Source organism: Bremia lactucae, linkage group LG19 (assembly GCF_004359215.1).
Source record: "Bremia lactucae strain SF5 linkage group LG19, whole genome shotgun sequence".
Lineage (NCBI taxonomy): Eukaryota > Oomycota > Peronosporomycetes > Peronosporales > Peronosporaceae > Bremia > Bremia lactucae.
This window is the reverse complement of record NC_090628.1, coordinates 685,253-709,335: the sequence shown is the minus strand read 5'-3', so window position 1 is coordinate 709,335 and position 24,083 is coordinate 685,253. Positions and strand designations below refer to the sequence as shown.

Genomic DNA, 24,083 nt, shown 5'->3' with positions numbered 1-24,083 from the left:
TCTCATTCGAAGGCTCATAATCAGCCGCCTGACGGGTATCAGGCGACTGTTCCATCCTCCCCGAGTCGGCCATTTCGTCCGACTCGCACTCATAATCGACCTCTAAAGAGGGGTCGTACTCACGTGGTGAATCACCACGTGCACTCGCAACACCAAGTGTTGTGCGAGTGGAAGACACTACGGTAGACGGAACGTCTACCGCAAGAGATAACAATGCGTCACCCGCGGCTGCACGAACCGCAGCCGAAGGTTCAGCGCTATCTTCACCCCGCATGAATTGTTCCTTCATGCGATGGAATTTAAAATGATGGATCTGACCAATCAAAAACATTTTAAAAATTAAGTGGTCATTTAGCGACCACTCCACCTAATGACATTCAGAGTGATTGTCGTTTAAGGGAGGGGTGATGTAACGGGGTGTATCGTTACATGAAATTAACACTTAAAGGTTGTTAATTAATATTATCTAAAAGGTAGATAATATTTGGAGGAAATTACTTTATATAGTAATGTCCTGAATTCTTATCCATAAATAGGTATAGACCATTATGTCTATTTATTCCGCAGACTAATCAGCTGTAGAAGTAATCAAAGAGAGTTACGAGATAAGATAGATAAGAATTCATTTACATGTTTAGTATTAGTTTATAGTTAAGTCAGCATTTACAAAGATGGATTAAGAGACACCTAACTATATTAATACAGTTTTCATTTTACACTCTTAAGCTAACTTGCCTTAAGAGAAGTCTTCCTCTATACGTACAGTGTACGTCACCTAACGAGAGGCACCACTCACATCTGAAGCAGTGTGAAGTGGACTTGTACTGAAACAGTACAAGTCGCAGTGCCCCGTTTACAAGTGCTGCATCTGCTATCCCATGACACATAAATATTCTATTCTGTAAACCGAATTCCCCCTTTTTGTTAATTTTTACGGCCCTTCATTACACAAGAGCATTTTTTTTCTATAAAGTGGGTCCTCGTGGCCAATCCTAGAGCATTATTCGAAAAGTAGGTCAAACAGTAAATTTGTTTTCGAAATTTTAAATCACACGGCGTGTAGTACACCCAAAAGATATAATCAAATATCCTAATTAGCAAAAGGTATATGACGACCTCGGTGCCCGCTATCGATACTTGTGTGTACGGCTCCGTCGTGGGCATAAAGAAGCTCCTGTCCCTTCATTTGAATGATAATCAATCTACGGAGATCCTTGAACCCTCAGATTGCGATGAATGCGAGCAAATACCAGCTCAAGTCCATTGTGACGACTGTGGTCTGGTCTATTGCAACCAATGCGATATCCATCGACACCGTAAAGGAAAGTTGCAACTGCATCAGCGAAAACAACTAAAATCCTTAAATGGCCAATTGCTAAAAGATGAAGAAAAGTTCCAAAATTGTGAAAAAAAGAAAATTTATCATTGGACATCTTCGGATGTGTGTAGGTGGCTAGAAGCTTCGGATCTAAACGTATTTGTTAAAGACGCAATCAATCAAAACCTCACAGGAGCGACTTTAATGTCGCCAAGAAAGCTAGAAACCTTTATAAAAGCTGCTACAGGAGGCAGTCGTAGCCACAAGAAAAAACTGCAAAGGGAGGTGCAAAAGCTTTCGAATTGGAATGAAATCGCTCCTTTTCAAATCGAATCGATACCAAGATCAACCGTATCGTTTCCACTCAAACAAAATCAAAATCTGAATTGCCGGGTGGGTTTAAATTTAAAAATCGATGTGGAAGCAGCGGTTGCAAAGCCGCCAAATCCGCAAGACGTGACAATTCCAAAAGACGATCGTCATCGATTCTTTGTTCCCAAAAGAGATCGACAAAAAAGCTCAAACTTGCTTGGCATTGATATTGCAACCGTACAACGAGAGGAAAATCAAGTTGAAGCATCGTTTGATTTTTCAGCAACCGGTCGTTTTCAGACGCAAGGGTTTGAAATTAGTGTAAGGAACATTGATACATAAGCATCGAAAAAAAAGTGGTTGTGTGGTTCGAAACTAAAGGGAATTGTTTGTTGCAGACAAGAGGGATTGCAAATGTTCCATTTCAAAAGAATGTCGTACCGCAAAAACAAGAAACCACGGAACCAAACGTAAGGATCGAACCTCTTACAAAAGAGTATTTGCTCCTTTTAGAAGAATTAGGCCATGGTGCTGGTGGAAAAGTGTACAAAGCGTTGTTTATGTTAACGTTTCAATTCGTGGCGGTAAAGGTTATTCGTGTCTACGATCAACAAAAGCGGCATCAAATGGTCCGTGAACTCAAGTCCTTGTATGTTAATTTTGTCCCACTTGCTACTGCCTCGATTCCGTCTCTTGCCGTCCTTGACACGACTGCAACACAAGCGGCTTGTAACGAGCTTGTGTTGTTCTATGACGCGTATACGAACCCGGATATGGGGTCCGTCTCAATTGTATTGGAGTATATGGACGGAGGATCCCTCGAAGATTACCTCGAGACTTTGTGCCACCCAAAAGAATGTCCAAGGCACTGTCTTACGGAATACGAAATTGCCAATGTGGCCGTATGCGGTTTGAAAGGATTAGCTTTTTTGCATGAACATCATCAATTGCATCGGGATATTAAACTAAGCAACATGTTAATTAATCACAACGGACAAGTAAAGGTATGTGAATTTTCATTGGTGTGTTTGGAATGATTGGAATCCGATGGCAATGTAACAATGTTTTCGATATAATTCTTGGTAGATTTCCGATTTTGGTATTTCTCGGGATCTTGAAAGCACTTTGGCCAAGGCAACAACATTTACGGGTACACTATTGTAAGTGTTACATCAGCGTCTTTTAAATGGGTTGATTGATTCTTATGGGTACATTGATATGGTACTGTCAATAGGTACATGGCACCGGAGCGCATTAGTGGAGGCATGTACTCTTATCCATCGGATATTTGGTCCTTTGGCTTGGCAATCATGGCGTGTGCTATCGGAAAATTGCCAGTGTCAAGCACTAATGGCTACTGGGGGGTCGTTCATGCTGTACAAGAGGAACCAGCACCAAGACTTGAGGACTTTAGTGACGCTTTTTCACCCGAATTAAGTGACTTTTTAGACCAATGTCTTCAGAAAAATCCAATGCATCGGCCTCCTGCGGTTCGTCTTCTTGAGCACCCATTTATTACAAAGAATCATTCGTTAAAAGACCAAGCTAGCGTTTGCATGAGTCCAAAAGAGCCATTTGCAACAGCTCAAGCAATGGAGCGTAGTCGCCACGAATTGCAAACGATCGCCGAGAAAGCGCAGCTTTGGTGCCATGATCACGCAGACGCTCTACGTACGTTTTCAAGTAAGAATGATGCAAGTGAGACAGTCAACATATCAAGTCAGAGCAAGATTGAGGCTTTAGCCAGTCAATTGCGGCTACCGGTGGATGAAGTGGCTACACACTTTGCTTTTCTCACGGACTTTTGCAACTAAGCAACGATTGAGCAAGTAGTACCGTTTAAGCCACAATAAGGAGCATCTCGCATTTTTGGGTTACGTTATCAGACCATAAAAATAACTTTAAACTCCAATATGACGTTTTTAACATAATTGTGGAAATTGTGATATTTTCAACAGGTTCGAGAAGAACGGGGGATCTCGATGAGGCAAATCTTACTCCCGCTATTTTTGTTGTCCATAAGCCCTACATCGCTTTTGTCTATCTCTGTAGTAGCTTCTCGAGAGATTTGCCAACCGTCAGATGTATTGTGGTTATGGAGTGGCGCGCTAACGTCTCGTTCCATCACGTTCAAATTTGGGTTACGCGAGGGTTACACTTGTACCGATCAAGATTTTGTGCTGTATGCATTTCCTGAGCTGCTTGAAGGCGAGAAGCCTCATTCATCCATTGCAAGCTGCTCCATTGTGGATAGCGGAGAAGCAGGAGACGGGGAAGTACAAAGTCCTTCATCATTCGAGCCCCCTAATGTAAAGCAGTGTACCCTGTCGGAACTCCCTCACAGTGATCGAAAGTATCGCTACGAGTTATCACTTGTCCCAACAGGAACAATCATAAAAGCAGGGACCTTCACGACCCCCAAACAAGAGGGTACGCCATACAATTATCGAGTAGCTTTCGCGTCTTGTGCAGATGAATCCTCAGATCCAAAGGTACGCGTACCTCATGCATTCCAGTCTCGCCCTCGTATTCTAACGAAAAGGTCCTCTATGATTGAATAGGTGTTTGAAAACATTAAGAATGAAAAGCCATTATTGTTTTTACATACAGGCGATTTGCATTACCATAATATGGTCATCAATAATGTATCAGCCTTTCGACACGGGTACGACTCGATCTTTGCATCTCCAATAGGACAAGCCATGGAAGCAATGGACGTGCCTTTCGTCTATATGTGGGACGACCATGACTTTGGTCCGGATAATAGTGACTCCAAAGCTCCCGGACGAAACGCGTCAGTTCAAGCGTACCATGAAATGGTGCCTCATTATCCTCTCGCCGGAGGACGCTCACGTACGAGTACGATCCACCAAGCCTTTACAATTGGTCGCATCCGTTACCTTGTCACCGATTTACGGTCCGCTCGGACACCAAATACTGCCCCTGCTGCCCCTACCAAGACCGTGCTTGGAAAACAGCAGAAACTATGGTTTAAAAACGAACTTCGCGAAGCCACAAAAGATCCGAGAATTCGGCTGATTCTTTGGATTAATACCATGCCATGGCTTGATGATGAACGAAAATGGGGTCACTTTGTCCATGAACAGCAAGAAATCGTGAATTTCATCAAAGCACATGGTCTCAACAAATGGGTTCCTATCGTAATTGTAAGCGGAGACGCACATATGCTTGCAGTCGATGATGGTCGTCATAGTCCTGGAAATCTGACAGTACTCCATTCGGCTGCTTTAGGACGTCCGGGCTCGATTAAAGGAGGACCATATAGTCATGGAGCGTTTCCGGGTACGGGGCAATACGCTGTCTTGGATGTCACGGATGAAGGTGGCAAGAATGGCCGTGTGTGTCTTTATTATAGAGGAATGAACATTTACAAGGGAATGCTCCTTGAATTCAATACATGTTCTCCAGAACGTACGCCACCTGTGACGCCATATTATCCACCACCGATTCCTGTGCGCGTGATGCTTCGAATTTTCAAGAAAATCAAGAAATATCAAACGAGTGTCGCACTTGTAGGAATGGTTCTTGTCATTTTGCTTGTGTATAGAATCAAACGCCAACATGCTGTGCATTCCAAAAAGCGTAGCTAAAACACGAGCAATAGTACGACTGTTGCGTCACTTTTCAAACAGAATACATGTTACTTGGCTTTTGATTCCTAGCATTGTCTAGAAGTATAATTGTGTTTGACTATCGAGCAGTTATGGCATCAGAAAGAAAGTCCGTGATTCCAAGGAGGTGCATTAATGGCTCAAATCCAATGGCAAATTCCACGTATTGCAAGTAAAAGGTTGGCGCGAAATAGTAGCAAATGATCGCATCAAACGGAAGATGCACATGTCGTTCCAATACAGACGATGACTGAGTCCCATGCGAGTTCGCAACTTCTTGTGCTTTGATAGTTTCGTCATCGTTAGACCAATTGGAATACGATGCGACACTCAAGTCTCGAGAACGTGGCACAAGGATCGAAGCAGAGGGCAATGCAGAAGGCAAGAGCGATACACGCGTCGCTTTTGAAGCAATAGTATACGTTTTCTTGGAAATTCGATTCGTCGCGCTCAAGTGGAATGCAAAGATCTCGCTCTTTCCGTCGTATGGAATACCCAAGGGTTCACAATCGTCCCCTCCGCGCGCTTCACGACTCGACAGTGTAGGAGGTGGCTCTGTTGCTACGCTCGAAACCACTGCTGCCAAACTGTCTGGATTCAAATTTGACGCCAAATTTCCATTGGAATTGAAGGATTTGTCTGGTAATTTTCCATACGAGAGAAACACTCGTAATGCATACGACGTCGTATTTAAATACACGCCTTCTCTTTGAACCGGGAGTTTATATCTTGTATCTCCAATTTGTAATAGCGCATCAAAGGTCCAATCCAATGGCCGATATTGAAGCGGATTAAATACATACAATAAGTATGTATTGCTCACAAGAGCATTGACGCACAATTCATTTCCTTGAAGCCGATATCGCAAAGTATTGTCATCAATACGGATCGTCATTCCGGATAATTCCTGGAGTCGTACAGACGCATACGTGTTTGATTCTTCGGTATTTTCACCATTAAATTGAACACAATTCATCGTTTCCTGGATTGTAGCCGGTGGGGCTAAAGGACGATAGATCATTCCATCAATTGATGCCCAAACCTGCATCATCATCAATGAAGATTGCAAAAATTCCGCATCGTTTTCATCCTCAAATGTATGCGTAACTCGTAATAATGAATTCGTGTCGAGTAGCACAGGAGCGGGAAATATCGAAAACAATTCGCTTTCAAAGTTAAGCGAGCCTCGTAGTGACGCAACTGAAGTCATGAGATTTATATGTTCGCTTAATAATTCCCTCGTTTCTTCGACTGAAATCATATCAATTAAGGCCGAAATTTCTTGAATCGATCGATTTATTCTTAATGATAGGTCAAACATTCGTTTGCAGTGGCTATACACCACGGCGCGCTCGCGAGAACACATGAGAGGGGTGCCTCTTGCAATGGAAAAATAACGCGTTTCTCCTCGATTATTCATCAAGTAAATACGAGCTGTGACGTGCTTGAAGGCTTTTTTGCGCTGGAATCGCGAGCGTAAGAGGAAGCAGCGCCGCCAGTTGCACGTGGTAAAGCGTAATTCCCCAAAGCTGGCGATAGTGCGTATACGCCACTCGAGTTCGCAAATTTTAGACACGGCTTTGGATACTTGAGCCAGCTGTTGCAGCTCTGACAACGTACAGAAGCCCAACATGAATGGCAGAGGCGCCAGGATCGTCGCGTCGACCATGCTTGAACACAGTGTTTTGAGGTGTTCTAATACAAAGTTTTACAACTATTTCTATAATGGCGACATTCGTTCAACGAATCAAAAGGGTTTCCATTTATTTTATACTAGAATGAATTGACAATTTTAAAATCCAGTGATCCAAGTCTTGCCTATTGCTATCGCAATTTTACTTTTCACGTCCCATTTAACTTCAGTTTTTTTTTTTTTGCGAATTTACGATAAGAGATAGCACCACCGAAAAGCTCACCAACGAACAAGAATTCTGTTCGAGTGCCAGCATGACGCTTAATTATACAGCAGAGCAACAAAGCCAGCAATGTTGTATTTGTTGACTGCTTTTGTAAAGCCTTGCCAAACAACCATTGCCATTGACCACGTTCATTGTCGAATTTGCCTCTCCTTTAGCCCTCGATCTGCTTACCAGAAAATAAAGGCACTCGTCGGCCTAAGGCTCGGGTAGGACATGTCGACACGTTGGACATTCCATCTTGACTTGCATCCAGCCTAGCAGACAGTCACGATGAAAGATATGGTCGCATGGTGCGATCATGTAGTCGCGTGCTTCGATTTCAAGCTCCACCATGCAAATCACACAGTCGATCAGATTATCGCTATCTTTAAGCAGAGTCAACTGCGGCAGATCAATACGCCGTTCATAGTTATACTTTACAGGTAGATACCGCGCAGGCACGAAGAATCTTGGACCATAACGCAGCTGCAGCACCAATATACCCACCTGCAGTCCCACCCAAGTCACAAGCACGTAGCAAAAGTGTGGATCGATCTTACTCTCGTACTGCAATAGACATCCGTATAAATAATAGCATTACATTAGTCGATGCTAAGATGCCTTTTCTTTAAAAAGAAACACGGTTATTAACAGCATGTACCCACCATCGGAAATGCCAACAGAAAATTATCCGGACAGCCATAAAAATACAGCGGTAAAAATAGTCGTAGCGCGCTGATACCATAAAGATATCCTGGGTCAAATGGGTTCCGAACCTCCCTAAAGTTACAAGACGAAATGCGATCAATACGAGATACACGAAAGCATCAAACAACAGAAACGCACACCTGTGCACATTGTGTATAATTTGCGGCACCCAAAAGGAGTAGCAAATAAATATCAGTATTGGCAAATGATTCTACAAGTGGCATCCAGTAAAAGAGAAGAGTCAGACAACGAAAAAAAGTGCAAGATGTTAAAATCCGTACCGAAGCATGGTAAAAAATGCCGATTCCAGCGCATAGCGAGAGATAAAATCGCGTGTAGAGGGTCGTAAGTTCTCGACGAAACGTTAGCCACCCCTCGGAGAATCCTTGGGGTCTCCGAGCTTTCCATATGATCAATAGATACCGCATCTCAAACACAGAGAAGATTATAAGCTTAACAAACGCGACCGACGCGAATGCCGCAAATACATTTTGTGCCACAATACCCACAGTCAAGTGACCCAAACACAAGTACGAATCCACAATCCCCTGCTGTCCAATTGTCAACAACGACACTTTGGCTGCCGTCGCTTGCGTGCTCGAAACCTGAAGCTGTCGCAACAGAAAATAAATCTCCGCCATCGCTACAAACGCCATAATCACCGCGTATCGCGATGCCTTTGCAAAGAAAACATTTAAATTTTCTTCTTTAAACGTCGTATCCAGCTTCAAATACAAGCCACAGTTAACGCTAGCAAGAGTGCCAACTAGTTTCATGTGACGCATCGAGTTTTGCAACACCGTAACTGCATCTTCGTCTTCGTTTTCTTCTCCTTTTCGCTCCGGTTTGCTCGTATCATTAACCAGCGACATCTCCACAATACTCACACATTGATCACTAAACGAATCACTACTTCGAAACCGCGAAACGTACGAATACTTAGGCGGCGATACGTCAATCGCCGCGTATTCGTCTCGATTGGCGATGGTCGGGACTCCATTCAATACTCCAAGATTCATCGACTTTGACCTGGCCTGTTTGGCTATATTGGTGTCATCTTCGGACAAACTTGGCATTGTTTCTACCCCATCGGTTGTATTTTTCCCTCCATCAGCATCCTTTCGATATAATATCTGCACGCTCGAGTCTGGACTGTTGCCAAAAAGAGTCAATTTGGCCAATTTCCGAAAAAATACGCCTTGTACGGGCAAAATTGTTGCCGCAAGCGACGCATGTTCTTCGTAAATCACCAATTGGCCCGTCACATACGCCACCTCCTTCGTCAGTTCTTTCGAAACTGGTGCTTTCATTTTCAAAAATAGCCACGTATGACCTTTTTCCACTGGCTGCGAATACTGTTGCAATTGAATTTCTCGGTCGACTTTAAGGTACGGGATAATGTCCTCGTACACTGTTTTTTTGGCATTATAGTCTTCGACATGCAGTGAAAGCCATGTACCCGAGTAAATACCGGTTACATTTAATGGTACTTCGTGGTGTCGATACCCTGACTGCCTCTGAAGTAGCGTTTCCAACTCGTGGACCTTCTGGACTCGGTCTGAATCATTAAACGCATTTTGTGGAAGCGAATAGCGATTGTGTCCCAAGCTGTCTGTCACTGCACGACTATGTCGTGCATCGCCCGCGCGATTGTCAAAAAATAAGACGAGAAAACACAGAAAAATCGCCATACTCAATAACTGCATGCGCTGGCGCTGAAACTGCTGCTGTCTCCAATCCACCTCCATGACGCTCAGATTGTGTGCCAACGGATCACTAGGATTACCGCCAGGACTAACACTCAGTCCATCGACGTGGCGCGGAGAATTGGCATGCACAATCATGACGACGCGGCCGTTCTCGTTGCGGTCCCCCATGAATAACTTTAAAGGCAGATCAACTAGAAAACAATGTGGCACACGTAAATGTCGAAACCCTGAAGTTTCACTGACAATCACTCTTCGCATCATTCCGACAGTCGTTTCAGTTCCGCGTGCTATTTTCGCCATGCAAACGTCCGAGACGTCTACAGATACGTCGTCTACGTCCTCCTTGTCTTCTATTCCTTGCGATATGATCCAATCGCTTTCCCTTTCATCTGATACTACATTGGACGGAGACGCGTGCTCTGCCGTCCAGATTGACCTTGTACTTGAAATGACAGCCACGTTCGACACGGATGGGTACCAATTGCCGTCTTTAGTGACGAGAATTGAGGTACAACGGGCGCTTGAGACGTGTGATGGAGATGTATCACGTGCGGTGGATGAAGTTCTTAATCTTGTCGCGATTAAGACGTATAGTCAACAAGACCAGCAGATACAACACGAGCGTCGACAATGGCAACAAGAGCACGCAAAATTGCCCCTTGCTGAGCTATGTAGTGGTCTCGGTCTTGAACAAGACAGTTCGTTCATGAAAGCGCTTCAGCATCTTCCTGAAAACGAGCAAGACGAGCTGTTAGCCACTAATGGAGCGTTTGTACAGCAGCTGCTACTGAGTCTTGACGAGGATTCTGAAGTCGGAAGTGAGACTGATACTGAGCATCCATTACAGTATCTTTTAGAATTATACCCAGATTACAAGGCAGATGTGGTGGAGGATGTGCTGGACTGTCACGGCTATGATGTGGACAAAGCAGCCGAAGCGCTGTACAATTTGCGAGCGCTGCATCATGTGCAGAGTTTCGCCGCAGTTGTAAGCGCTGACGCACGTGATGCAGCGGAGAAAAGTTTTTCTTGTACAACTGGACCTGAAGAGGATACATTGGAAGGGTTTCCTAAGCTCAGTGATGCCAGCAAGATGCAGCAAAAAAAGCACAAAAAACTGCCGCGTCGCCGGCAAAAGATACAGCAGGCGCCGCACTATCGACCTCCACCAAAGCCGTTGCCTAAATGTGTACAATATCCTGCGCTGCCGACACGTGGACACACGGTGAAAAGCACGGTGAAGCCAACGTTTAATGCTTGGGATCACCAGCACACGTCGAATCGGGCTGAGTCTAGCATAGCCACGCAGCTTAAGCTGGAGCGACTTGAGAAAATGCTGCCAACTATCGATCGCAGTGTCGTTCAGACGGTACGTTTTGTTTGCTGTGAAATTGCAAGCTCCTGTTGTTGTAATTGTGTCTTTTTGAGAACAGACGTTCTTCTTGAACGGATGTAATTCGGACACAACGGAGGCAGTATTGCGTGAGGTGTATAATCTGCCACTTGTTGAGAGACAAATTCCTTCGCCGGTTTTGAGGGAGGAAGCGGAGATTGACTATATTCCTATCAAGAAAAAATCGCAGCGGAGTGGGGATTGGACTCTTGTGTCTAGCAAACACAAGGTTAATGCTTCGAGAGAAGCTCTCAGCAAGCGCTACTGTGACGTCCTTGCATCTTTTCGGCACGGCCAACACATTGTTGCTGTTGACCGTATTCGAGAGTGAGTGCTTATGCTATTCTGTAATGGCTAGAAGTTATGGTTAATGCATGCCTTGATGGCGTAGCTTGAGCATTGCCCGACGCGAGCATCGAGAGGCTCAGCGACAGTGGGCGCATGATTACTTCTTGGCGCACGAAGGTCAAGTCCAGTGAGTCATTAAGCCATTGTCATGAGGCAGGTTCCTGTTTATAGTGTCTTTTGTTTTGTTTTAGACACCAGCAACCAATTGACCTGCATGGCATGATTGTGATGGAAGCTCTTTGGGTAGCCCGTGAAGTCATTGAGTATTGTCAAGAGCATCGCATTCGCCGGTGTATATTGATCTGTGGGGTCGGCCATCACTCAATCAATGGCAAGCCACGTATTCTAACTGCACTTCAATTGTCCTTACAGCGACGCCAAATCGCGTTTCGTGAGCTCTATGGCATTGTGACGGTTTTTCCGCTTCGCTCAATCAGTTCCTCATAGATCGTGAGAAGAACATACAATATATTTTTTACAGGCGTACGTGAAATTTGCTCAGGTGTCAAGCTCATTTTGTGGTCAAGAATCAGATGATAGGACTCGAGTCCCAAAAAAAGTATTTTGAACGCTCTGACTTAGAATACATTGATCTCTGAACGGTAGTAAAGGACATTAATTTGCAACTTTTTAGTAAATCACAAGAACAGCAGGGTCATTGTACTTATGAGATTACTTTTCTTGAAAACAGAAATCTTTTTGAAAACAACTCATTTTGGCCTGCAATAAAGTATCAAATGTTTTTAATGGGTAAAAATTTGGGATCGAGCACGACATCATCGCAGTCGCCTCCTTATCTTTAAGCCAGGTTTTCTTCGGAGAGCAACAACTAACATATTTATCGGGAACTTCCAACTTCAGCAGCTCCCATCGAGATGGGACAACGTGGCGCACCAAATTAAAGGGGAACCTTCAAATTTGCCTCGCCAAGTTTGCGTCTGTTTCAGGGGCGTCACTCTCAAAACATTCGACTTTTAGAATTGAACGAAGCCTTCGTAGCTGTCGAGCAATTACGTGAAAGAAAAATATAATTCGACTGCTGTTAGCACAATACTAATAGCGTTTGAAAAAATGCCGAATGCTCACTCCAATCGATCGCGGTCGGTTTTCAAATCAGATCCTGACATTGGACGTGAGCTTGCAAAATCGCTTCCGCGATATCGAGTCTCAAGGGATCAATTTATGAACTGGTCATCCTTGACGTACGTTAAGCCGAACCAAGAACTTCCTCCACTCGCGTCGAGCAGTTTGGCATTGGAAGACCAATTTTGTGGCTGGCTTTGGATGCGTTCTGGACGCTTCGGACAGTGGCGTCATCGATACTTTTGTCTCGATGGCACCATGCTGTCGTACTTTACCAGTTTTCCCGCGGAAGTGTTTCTAAAGCAAGCTCAGGCATCCGTGGCCTCGGCTTGTACCTCACGTCACAATTTTCAATTTGGTGATAGTTGTCAGCCTCGGGGTGTGATTCGAGTGGCGCATCTTGACGATACGGACCGATCAAATCGTGTTGGATTTAAGGTGTACGGGTCTTGTGGCAAAGTTATTGACATTCGAGCTCACGATATCATGGAGCGCAATCGCTGGCTCCGGGCCTTAAAGTCTCCAGCGCGCCGAAAGTCTCGGTCATGGTCGATTGGTTCAAGTGAAGAGGTTACAGTCGCAATGTCATCGTTTGATTCGGATGGACACTGCCGGTTCGACCGATTGTCCATACCGATTTATAAGAGTGGCTGGATTAAGAAAAAGAGTTCATTGTTGGGTCTTTGGAAATGCTACTTTTTTGTATACCAAGGGTCGATGCTGTCGTATTACAATAGTGATAAATCCTACGAAGTGCCACAAAAGCGAGGGTACGTCGAAAGTGTCAAGACACGTCGACATCACAGTCTTTTAGATTTGCCAAATGCAGGCAATACAGTGGCTTCAGCGGTATTAGAGCTTGTTATCACGTTAGGCTTACCTTTGAATCAAGTGTTACATCTACGCTTTCGTAGTGTTATAGAAGCACGGGACTGGCGTCGGGTGTTGCAGCCCGACGGCACACACTACAGTTTGGCTCTAAAGTAAATGCGTATCAAAGTTGGTTAATAAAACGTTTTAGAACGACATTATGCAAACCAATAGACGATAATAATTATTTAAGGAAATAATTTTTCTTTTTATCCAATCGCACTGATGAATTAATTAATATTCAGCAATTTTGACCGATATTCAGCAAATAGATGTGTGAACATGAGTTCGTTCAAAATCCACCCAATCATCATTGATCTCATCGGATCGCTGGCGTTGCATGTTCCGCATTCTCAAGTCCTCCCAAGTGATGAGCGGACTCGAAAGCAAGGTGGCGTCGCTCGAGAAAGCCATTACCACCTCGGAAGCGCGCGTTGAGGCACTTGAAAGCAAAGTTGCTTCCTTGTCCCCTTTTTCCGCCGAAAGCTGGCCCGCGGCGCGTATTCGAAAGACGTTTGTCGACTTTTTTCAATCCCACATTGACCTTCCGCATACATTTTACAAGTCATGCCCGGTAGTCCCACTCGATGATCCGACGTTGCTCTTTATCAACGCCGGTATGAATCAATACAAACCCATTTTCCTTGGCCAAGTCGATCCGTCGCATCCCATGGCTAAGCTCGTGCGCGCTTGCAATTCGCAAAAGTGCATCCGTGCGGGTGGGAAACACAACGATCTCGATGACGTTGGCAAAGATGTGTACCACCACACATTTTTTGAAATGCTTGGAAATTGGAGTTTTGGCAATTATTTTAAAAACGAAGCAGTGCACTTGAGTTTCACGCTCTTAACTCAAGTCTATGGCATTGATCCCAATCGTCTGTATGCCACGTACTTTGGAGGCGATTTGACCCAAGGACTGTTGCCCGATGACGAAACGCGGCAGATTTGGCTGCGATATCTTCCTACCGAACGCGTACTTCCCTTTGGCTGTAAGGATAATTTTTGGGAAATGGGCGACATTGGTCCTTGTGGGCCGTGCACGGAGATTCATTATGATCGAATTGGCAATCGCGACGCCTCTAAGCTCGTCAATGCTGATTTGCCAGATGTAATTGAAATCTGGAACAATGTGTTTATTCAATTCAATCGCAAACAAGACGGTCAGCTTGTCTCGTTACCACATAAACACGTCGATACTGGCATGGGATTTGAACGTCTCGCGTCGATTTTACAAGGAAAAGATTCGAATTATGACACGGATGTGTTTACGCCCTTGTTTGCAGCGATTCAAAAGTCCACGAACGCACCTCCGTACACGGGCAAGCTTGGTAGCGAGGATCTTGACAAGAAAGACATGGCGTATCGTGTTGTGGCTGATCATATTCGTACGCTAACGTTTGCTATTACTGATGGGGCCGTGCCTAGCAACGATGGCCGGGGTTATGTCTTGCGTCGTATTTTACGACGAGCGGTGCGCTACGGCCAGCAGTTCCTTAACGCACCAAGTGGCTTCCTCACGGAGCTCGTGCCCGTTGTGGTTACTATGTTGGGTGAAGCGTTTCCAGAACTTCTACAGAAACAAGCGGAAGTGGAGGAGATTATTCTGGATGAAGAGCATTCCTTTGGCCGTACGCTGAATAAAGGCATTGAGCGTTTTAAAAAGATTGCGTCGGGGATCAAAGAGGCGAATGCTGGCTCAAATGAAGCACTGATTGTGCCTGGGGAAGATGCGTTCTTTTTGTATGACTCGATGGGTTTCCCGATTGATTTAACGGAGATTATGGCGGAAGAAGAAGGAATGCGTGTGGATATTCAGGGCTATGAAGAGTGTATGCGTCTTCAAACTGAACGCTCGAAGATGGACCGGAAAAAGGGTGGAAGTAATGGGGCTCGGCCATTGGTCTTAGAAGCTCGAGAAACGAGTGCACTGGCTGAAAAGCAGGTAAAGGTGACGCACGATATGGCAAAGTACGAGTGGGACACAACAATTTCAGCCAAGGTGGCTGCGATCTTTTCTTCTACTGAATCGGCCTCGGAATTCGTGGATGAAGTCAAAGCTGGCGAGTATGAGCGGGTCGGTTTGATTCTAGACAAAACTTCTTTCTACGCACAGGCGGGTGGTCAGATTTATGATACGGGTGTGTTGAGCGCCACTAACTTTAAGTTAGACGTCGACTCGGTCGAATCATACGCTGGTTACGTCATGCACATGGGTCCTATCGCATCGGGATCGATTCGAATTGGCGACATTGTGGAATGTAACGTCGACTATACACGACGTGCCAAGATTGCGCCGAACCACACCATGACACACGCTCTTAACTTTGCGCTGCGTAAAGTCTTGGGATCGGCTGTGGATCAGCGTGGATCGCTTGTTGACGAGTCACGTTTGCGCTTTGACTTTACGACTAATAAGGCGTTGAAACCGAGTCAACTTGCTGAAGTCGAGGCCATTTGTGACGACATGATTAAGCAGCAATTAGAAGTGTATATGCAAGAGTCGACTCAAGCGAAAGCCACGCGTATTCAAGGTCTGCGTGCTGTATTCGGTGAGACGTACCCGGATCTCGTTCGCGTCGTCTCGATTGGTCAACCCATCGATGCGATGTTAGAGAATCCAGAAAATAGCAAATGGAGCGAATTTTCGGTCGAGTTTTGCGGTGGCACTCATTCCAAGAACACGAAAGAGGCAAAAAAGTTTGTCTTGTACGAGGAAGGCGCTATTGCCAAGGGGATTCGTCGTGTGTCTGCTTACACGTGCGACTTGGCTATTAAGGCCGAAATGTGTGGTGCGAAGCTTCAGGCTGAGCTCGATGCAATTGAAAAGCTGGACGGAAATGAATTTGTGGAGAGCGTGTCGGCGTTCAAGCCTGTCCTTGATCAGGCGCTGATCTCGCTGCCTTTGAAAGACGCGCTTCGGAAACAGGTAGATGGTCTTGTGAATCGTGTGAAGAAGATTAAGCGAGATGCTGCGATGAGTCGAGCGGCCAACGGTGTTCGAGACGCGATTGTCGAGGCGAAGAAAGCCAAGGAGGCTGGTCAGGAGATTGTCGTGGTGAAGCTTCAAGCTGGCACGGACTCCAAGCTTGGCCGTGAGATGCTTGAGGCCATGAGCGCACTCATTCCTTCCGGCAGCTTTATGATATTTAGCATTGATCTAGATGCGAAGAAGACGGCGGCCTTTACTCAGGTGAGCCAACAGCACTTGGAATCGAAACAATTGGATGCTCGCACGTGGGTCAATCATGCCATGACAGTGATGAACGGCAAAGGTGGCGGAAAGGATGCGCTTAACGCAACCGGTCAAGCAAAAACCGTTGATAATGTCGATGAGGCTATGGCACTTGCCAAAGCATTCGTCAGTAGATAAAGTGTGCGGATGAGCGATGTGGGTTACGCTTTAGTAAGCTTATAAAAATGAAGGTTACACGCTTTTAAACTCAAAAGGTGGTACAAATCGTTGCACTTTTGTGAATTAATCGTTTTTATTGTTTTTTCGACATCAAATTAGGTTTTTGCTTCGGGCTTTTTTAATAAAATCGGAGAAAAGCTACATTCATAGTGCAAATTGAGACGCGCTAAACGATCGTTTTGCGTGCGCCACATCACTGTTTCTTACAATTTGATTGGCAAGCATGCTGTCGATCCGATCGGTAGTGTCGCGTGGCGTGTCGAGAGTATCGCTATCCTCTGTCGCTCGGCGCAGCAGCAAACCTTTGTCGCAATATCTAATTAATTTGAATCAATCCTCCAGCTTGCTTTCTAACTGCCGACATTGCTCATCGACACACGCTTCCAACTCTGCGAAAGCTCTCAGTACCGATGTTAATAAATCCGGATTGACGGTTGAGCAGATATTGAATCAGGTTTCGATTATGGAGCATTGGACATGCAGTGGTTGTGGAATTGAGTTGCAGTATACAGAGCCCAAGCACGTTGGGTACTTCCCCAAGCAGCTGCTTAACAATGTGCACGATCTCAAGGACCTCAAGCGATTAAGTTGCGAGCGCTGCTTTCAAATGACGAAATACGGTAAAATATCAGATGCCAAGATGCCATATCAAGAGTACGAGCGTCGCGTGATGGAGCTACGTGGAAAGGATATGCTCATGATCCAGCTTGTAGACATTCTCGACATTTCGGGAAGCTTATTGCCCAAAGCTCGTCATATTTTCGGCAAAAAGCCAGTCCTGCTAGTGGTCAACAAAGGAGATTTAGTACCGACGAAGTCAGGTATTCGAAGATTAATGCGAAGAATTCAGCACGAGGCAAAGTATGACGAAAGCTCTGAAGGTTTGTATGGGATCATTGACTGACAATTGCTGTGTAATAGAGAAGCAGGGATTGAAAACATTATTTCTATCTATCTTATAAGTGCAATGAAACGCATTGGCATGAAAGAGATTGTCGAAGATGTCGCCAAATACCGTCAAGGTCGTGATATTTGTGTCGTGGGCGCTGCAAATGTGGGAAAATCGACATTTCTAAATTCATTTCTATCCCACTTGGTCGACCGAAAGTGGCAGCATAATCATCGCAAATATATGAAAATGTCGGAAGTGCAAATTTCTGAATTAGAGAACGAAGAGACTGCCACAATGTTAAATATTGACGACAATTTACTCAATGAAGCAACAAAAACGATCGAAAAGGGTGAAAAAAGTGAAAAAAGTGTCAAGACCCCACATGGGGAATTGTATGTTGCCGAAGGGGAAGACCCCGAAATGATAGAAACGAGTGCTGAAGAAGATCGGCAGATGACGACATCACCACTGCCAGGCACGACATTAGCCGTTCAGTACTTGCCTGTAATGGTGCGAAATGAAGTGTTCAATATCCTCGACACACCTGGTTTAATCACTGATGCAAAGCGACAAAAGCTCGTCGAAGTGCTGGCATTAGATGGTGCTGCGAAGCTCAATAATGTGTTTCCAGCAAAGCAGCTGCCAGTACGTCGTCCATACTTTGGAATTTAAACGCTAAATTTTTAAAAATAGTATCAACTTGTTTGCCTTTGCTATATTCAGGTGACGACATATCGTGTGCGTCCCGGTCGTAGCTTGTTCCTTGGAGCACTTGTACGATTTGACTATGAGACTGTCGGAGATGAGAATGCCAAGAATTTCTTGCTATTGACATGGTACGGCGTGCTGCCGGGACACCTCACAAGTACTGAACGTAAGTCTAATTGGATCGATGAAGTTAATAGATAGGCATCGACTCACGTGAATACATTCGGCTTTAGGTGCAGAGGATACATTCGTGAAACATGCCGGTGGCATTCTTTCACCTCCACGAGGATTGGATGCTATGAGTTTTACTGGTCCACTCGTGCATTCGCAAAATGTTTATTTAAAAGATTATGTCCTCGACAGCGTTATGGTCAAATCCAAGCAAAAGAAGCCCAAGCGCACGACGATAGTCGAGTTGGAAATACCGAGCTTTGGATGGCTCTCTGTCACGGCCGTTGACCTTGATGGCACAGTAGCATCTCAAACGACGCTAAATCGAGGCAAAATTGCGGTGCATACGTGTAGAGGCCTTTCGGTTGTACCGCGTCCGCCTCTTTTTCCGTATGAATTGTCCGATTCAAAGAGTACAACTTGGAAGCGCTAGAAAGGAGCTAGAAACATTATTTTACGATAGAAAAAAGGATATTTTAGGATTACCATCTTAGAAATTATATTGATGTAGGCTCTTATATAGGAACTTGTCTTCGCTCTTCGAAACGATACGAACAAAAGGGATCGAAGTAGACTCACTTTATCTACATCTACTATGCAGCAAATTAGTGTTTGTTTTAATTGTATACCTATATTGCTAGCCTCAAGCATGGAGAACGAGATTCGTTTCTATATATTACGTATAGACGATATTGGTGCAGATTGCGATCAACATTAAAGTCTAATATTCGTTTCGCATTTTCATTAATGACAAAAAGGTCGTATTTGAACAGTCAGTATTTAGCCAAAAACTTGTTTTGATTTGAGTCTCGGGCTGAAAAACCCAACTTAAACTCAATTAAAAATTAGTTGATATTAAGGAAAAATATTACGTAGCAAATTTGGCAGTCCTATCCGAAGTCCCTATAATGCTGATCACTGTCCACGATACATCAGTTTGGCATCATTTTACCAAACTACCATGGGATAAGCGAATCATTTCCATACATAAGTCTTAAAATGTCTTGAATTTCGTCCGTAGATTTGCCTGCCATTACCAATTCAACAATCTGCTGTCGACGCTCACATCCCCTTTCTTCAAATATTGTATTTGCATTCCGTTTGGAGCTATACATCAGGTCCACAATTTCCTCTAGTTCTTCTATTGTCATCCCCCACCTGACGAACAGCATCATCAATTGGCATCGCCCCGTCACCTGATCATCACTTGCAGCTGCGTCCATCATTTCTTGAAGGATACAAGACTTAGTTATGCTGGGGCCAATTTTGTACGTCTGTAACAGCATCCAAGTTTGACTGTCATTCCAGTACTCTTCGTAGCACCCCAGTGCCTTGGTGTGTATATTAATTTCAAGTACACGATTTGTATCAGCTATAAATACTAGTCTTCCTCCAGGGGTTACTCTTAGCTTAAACTTGATCGCTTCGGCCGGCCTTCCAAATGTACAAACTACACCATCATTACAAATAACGCGTTGCCATTTGTCTTCGACCTTTTGAATGGTTACATAGTTATCTGAGGTATCGATAAGCTCAACAAAAGGAGCTTTCTGAGGCAGCAAGGTGTCTCCAAGCCAAGTCATCATTATCAGCGGGATACCGCAAGGAAGTTCATGAAGGCTGATATCACGAAGCTCCGGACATTCAGGCATTTTGATATTGTGATTGTGTGGCGAGGCAGTTTGTAGAATAAGTTAGCCTCAGCTCGTTTATCACCGAGTCCATCACCATCCATCAAGAGCAGTCTGATAAAAGTTATCATTTATACATATAAATTGACGATCACGCTTTTCTGAAGAATGTAAAACGCCACTGACTTCTTTAAAAATTTCTGAACATCATTCAGAAATATCGTAAAGGGGCTGAGAAAGGTTTGCTAGGACCAAAATGTTTAGATATCAATTTCACAGCCACAATATGTACAAGAACAGCCTTTGAGGAAGCCGAGCTCTATACTCAATGTCGACTGGACGAAGAATACGCATCAAGTTGTTATGACAATCACTTAGCATAGATAAATTATATGATGCCTGGAGAATAAAAGTTGGACGAAAGTCCAGCACTATCTTGTTCTTAAACGAACGTCATATTTGACATAGCCAGTGCGAAAGGGCCAGAAAACTTTATTTTTAAGACGTGACTGTAAAATGCCAAGTCATCATAATTCCTTAAATTGCTGCCTACTATAAGTTCAAAAATTTCCTTCTTACGCTTGAAATTTTTGCAAGCGAAAAGGGTGTACGTAAACAAATCGAACCCCAATATTGGTAGTTCGGATGGTACACCACATTTTAAACGGACGAGCCTTGTTATTAACTGCGTTGTGCAAGACTAGTTCTTACAATCTTGCAAAGCAAAAGTTTAAGAATCGTTTTTTTATATTTTTCATACATGTTGACTCAAAATTTGAGACCAGGATCCGTTAATGAAAAGATGGGTATTGATATCCTACACCCATGATTAATATCCAAAATATTTAATATAAAATATAATCCAATACTTCTATAAAAAAATAGATTTGCAAACTAAAATCGTTATAGCACAACTTCTGTAAAGATATCAATATGAGATTTCAATCTAAAATGCCGAATGGCAAATGCACACTATCTTTTACCTGTAATTGGCTAATACAAATTATGTCCAACTACCATTAGCCAATACAAATTATGTTTCGGCTTTGATTGGCTGATACATACTATGGTTTAACTGTAGATTAATGCCGCAATGTCCAACATAATGCTAATTTAGCTCCTTCATACACTATCAATACAATCAATGTTTACATCAAATTAATTTGGCAAAGGCACTTGCTACCTACAAAATTTTAATGTGCTGCCCCCACCAGTACACCAAACTTATAACACATAAGGGGAGCTCTTCAAAGCTGCGTAAGAGTTTGCATACATTCAAGGCTATGCGTCGGCTACCAAAAGCTCTACAAAAAATCTGCGATGCTACATTACGAGGGACTTACGGTACATATCGTCTGGTGCGAGACTTTAACTCACGCGGACCACATAGACTATTTTTGAGTCTGTCGCTTCAACCATTCGCATAGTTGTCATGTCAATATACAAGGCAAGATTTAACTATACAGAGGATACTTAAGGCACAAATTTTTACTTTACTAATCCAAAATAAGAACAGTTCAAACCTTATTCAAAAGAATCGACAGCGCAAAACTGCCACTATGTTAATTGATTGTCCATTTTTGCTCTACGCTACAATATATAAACATAATTCAAATGGAGATTGCTCGTGAAGAATAGTCAATATAAACATGAAGAACAAAAATTATTGATGGGCATCCAATAGCACGTAGACTTACTATTGAGGCAAAAACTACCATTCAAGGACCGTCAATCTAGCGCTAGAACTAACGTAGGCAAGAAAAGCTCTTGAACTGCATATTCATTAATAGAGCTAGCGTGAGGGAAATCTACAATGAAAAAGGTTAAGTGCTGAATCAGAATGTTGTGGACTTACGAATAATTAGTTGAGATTTTTTACTTATCCTTTTATTTTTCAGGTAAATGCGAAATCAATTCCTTATGGCAGAACACCAATTACAGCACTACTTGAAGAATTTGAAAAAGGCCTTTTCATTTCTGTAACCTGATGCAGCAATGACAACAATCTGACTATGTTTTGCTAATCCAAAGTATATCAAACTTACACGGCGCTTTCCTTCTGTTTTGTTGTTGGACTGCACACAAAGACAAACAAGTACAAAATGTCTTGTTACATGCTGTTGGCTTTACTTGACCTGATTCAACATTGTGTTTATATCAATTAGTATCTTTACAGAAGTTGTGGAAATAACAAATTTAGGTTGCTTATTTAAAATTATTTAAAAAAATAATTTGAAATAAGCAAACTGGGAGAAATAATTTAAGTAGGAGCGGTATATTTGAATTTAAAAAGAAAAAAATCTTAAATATAGGTGTGGTATAATCAATTTTGTGTGTGGGAACCGTTAATCTGCCCTCAACTTCTGATAAAATCCCCTCAATTTGGTCTGATTGGCTATTTTTCCTGCATAAAATACTATATTACGTTTACGACTTAAAAGTATTCTATTTCGTAAACAATTCCTAAGAATTTCACTGACAAGAACATTCTATTCTATTAACTGGGTCAATCGGCGCATGATAGGGCCGACACTAGGCACAGGTAAAATTCAATAAATATCATGCCCTCAATTCCTGCTGAGCCTCAAAATATAGCCGCGTCGCGGTCGAATCAATAAGCACATCAATTTCGTCAATGTGGCGATTAATTCTTGTGGAACGACATACTGACAAGCCCAGGGAAGACTCGAAAACTTATCTGCGAAACGGCCTCAAGATGTTGCTATATACCACGAAGAGTTAGCGACAAATCGGCGCCTAAAGCTGAATTCTTAGCCAACTTGTTAATCTAAGATTCATCGTGAGCATGAAACCCGTTCGAGCTTTTAAAGCGCGAGCGTGACAGCCGTGTTCAGTGCGCCAGCCATATTCGTTGCTCGATGTTTTACACAACTTTAACCAATTTAATTATACCTGGATTAACTTTTTTAGTATTTTTATCCTTTACAATCGTCACCATGCCAAAAGTATTGATAAGCTCATACAGGTGCGGGTGACCTAGACGCGGAGATCTCTTAAGTATTGATGGGTACAGCATGATTTCAACACACACGATCCCAATTAAATCGGTAAAATGATTGCGCGCTTGTTCCTTTCACGCCTCGCTAAGCGGAGCAGATGAATACTTCGCAGCTTGGGCAACATCGATGTCCGGTGACAGGCACGTAGCGACGCACCGTGCGTATTTCATCTTTAATTAATTTACAACATTATTGCTTATCTCCTTAGGAGGCGTCACATATCACTCACTGTATTCGCCGTTAGAATAGCATTTCTAAAGCCTTCCACGATGCCTAGCTAAATACAGACAAAGAGCAATGCGTCGCCATTGAGAATAATCGGCACATTGGTCTTCTTAGTCTTGGCAGCCACCTGACAAACGATTCCATGCACACTAGCTTCCCTTCTAAGGCCAGAGCCGGTCAACAATGAGTCTAGTTGTGGTAAAGTTCGCCCAATTCCCTCCACTGCGTTCATCAAGACCTCAGCGCGTTTCGACCTCTCAAGTCGCGCCAGCGTCGCATCTGTGCATGTACAGTCAGCTCAGGACTGTAGCACTTGATAGGAACTGCAGCTTCCTCAACTCTTAGTACATGACACCGATCAGCGCCTGTCTTAAGGCTCGAGATGCCGGCGTCAAATGGAGCACCACTGCCCTCGTGCTGACGAAGCTGATTGTAAAGGAAAGCGGTATACAAACTAGCCATTTTAGAGATGGTGGAAATTAGTCAATCATGTGATATCTGTTAATGAGGGGATTTTACCAAATCCTAAAGGGATATTAACGATTATCAGCCTCAAGCATAGAGAGCTCTTTATGGACGATGATGGTGCAGATTGACATTTTTCTATCGAAATGTCTAGTCAAACGGGATATTTTATCAGGCTTTAGTATCTACACTCCCAAACAAATGATACTCAAAATCAATACAAGCTTTTAGCTTGATACTGACGATTCAAATATGATCCTTTTTTCATTGTGAAGTGAGGAGGAT

The 24,083-nt window shown here is 43.6% G+C and overlaps 7 protein-coding genes across 7 annotated transcripts; 4 read left to right on the top strand and 3 right to left on the bottom strand.

Moving 5' to 3' along the window:
* Nucleotides 1–1,108: 1,108 nt before the first annotated feature.
* CCR75_001490 (uncharacterized protein) lies at nucleotides 1,109–6,974 on the top strand (the record flags this gene model as incomplete). The annotated part of the gene is made up of 6 exons (XM_067959593.1): nucleotides 1,109–1,951; nucleotides 2,029–2,634; nucleotides 2,717–2,790; nucleotides 2,865–3,393; nucleotides 3,589–4,122; nucleotides 4,192–6,974. 6 exons carry the CDS (start codon nucleotides 1,109–1,111, stop codon nucleotides 5,239–5,241), a joined length of 3,636 nt encoding a protein of 1,211 aa, XP_067823764.1. The 3' UTR covers nucleotides 5,242–6,974.
* On the bottom strand, nucleotides 5,342–6,931 carry CCR75_001491 (uncharacterized protein; the record flags this gene model as incomplete). Its single annotated transcript, XM_067959594.1, has 1 exon — nucleotides 5,342–6,931. The coding sequence occupies one exon, from the start codon at nucleotides 6,929–6,931 to the stop codon at nucleotides 5,342–5,344; it is 1,590 nt and encodes a 529-aa protein (XP_067823763.1).
* A 402-nt stretch (nucleotides 6,975–7,376) lies between the features above and the next one.
* On the bottom strand, nucleotides 7,377–9,877 carry CCR75_001489 (uncharacterized protein; the record flags this gene model as incomplete). The annotated part of the gene is made up of 4 exons (XM_067959592.1): nucleotides 7,377–7,727; nucleotides 7,826–7,940; nucleotides 8,009–8,079; nucleotides 8,150–9,877. 4 exons carry the CDS (start codon nucleotides 9,875–9,877, stop codon nucleotides 7,377–7,379), a joined length of 2,265 nt encoding a protein of 754 aa, XP_067823914.1.
* Nucleotides 9,615–13,361, top strand: CCR75_001488 (uncharacterized protein; the record flags this gene model as incomplete). The annotated part of the gene is made up of 4 exons (XM_067959591.1): nucleotides 9,615–10,946; nucleotides 11,011–11,297; nucleotides 11,362–11,445; nucleotides 11,510–13,361. 4 exons carry the CDS (start codon nucleotides 9,615–9,617, stop codon nucleotides 11,763–11,765), a joined length of 1,959 nt encoding a protein of 652 aa, XP_067823913.1. The 3' UTR covers nucleotides 11,766–13,361.
* Nucleotides 13,362–13,641: 280 nt separating this feature from the next.
* On the top strand, nucleotides 13,642–16,644 carry CCR75_001487 (uncharacterized protein; the record flags this gene model as incomplete). The annotated part of the gene is made up of 1 exon (XM_067959590.1): nucleotides 13,642–16,644. The coding sequence occupies one exon, from the start codon at nucleotides 13,642–13,644 to the stop codon at nucleotides 16,642–16,644; it is 3,003 nt and encodes a 1,000-aa protein (XP_067823922.1).
* Nucleotides 16,645–16,909: 265 nt separating this feature from the next.
* Nucleotides 16,910–18,890, top strand: CCR75_001486 (uncharacterized protein; the record flags this gene model as incomplete). The annotated part of the gene is made up of 4 exons (XM_067959589.1): nucleotides 16,910–17,547; nucleotides 17,608–18,223; nucleotides 18,302–18,452; nucleotides 18,526–18,890. The coding sequence occupies 4 exons, from the start codon at nucleotides 16,910–16,912 to the stop codon at nucleotides 18,888–18,890; spliced, it is 1,770 nt and encodes a 589-aa protein (XP_067823921.1).
* A 523-nt stretch (nucleotides 18,891–19,413) lies between these two features.
* CCR75_001485 (uncharacterized protein) lies at nucleotides 19,414–20,109 on the bottom strand (the record flags this gene model as incomplete). Its single annotated transcript, XM_067959588.1, has 1 exon — nucleotides 19,414–20,109. The coding sequence occupies one exon, from the start codon at nucleotides 20,107–20,109 to the stop codon at nucleotides 19,414–19,416; it is 696 nt and encodes a 231-aa protein (XP_067823920.1).
* Between the last annotated feature and the right edge of the window lie 3,974 nt (nucleotides 20,110–24,083).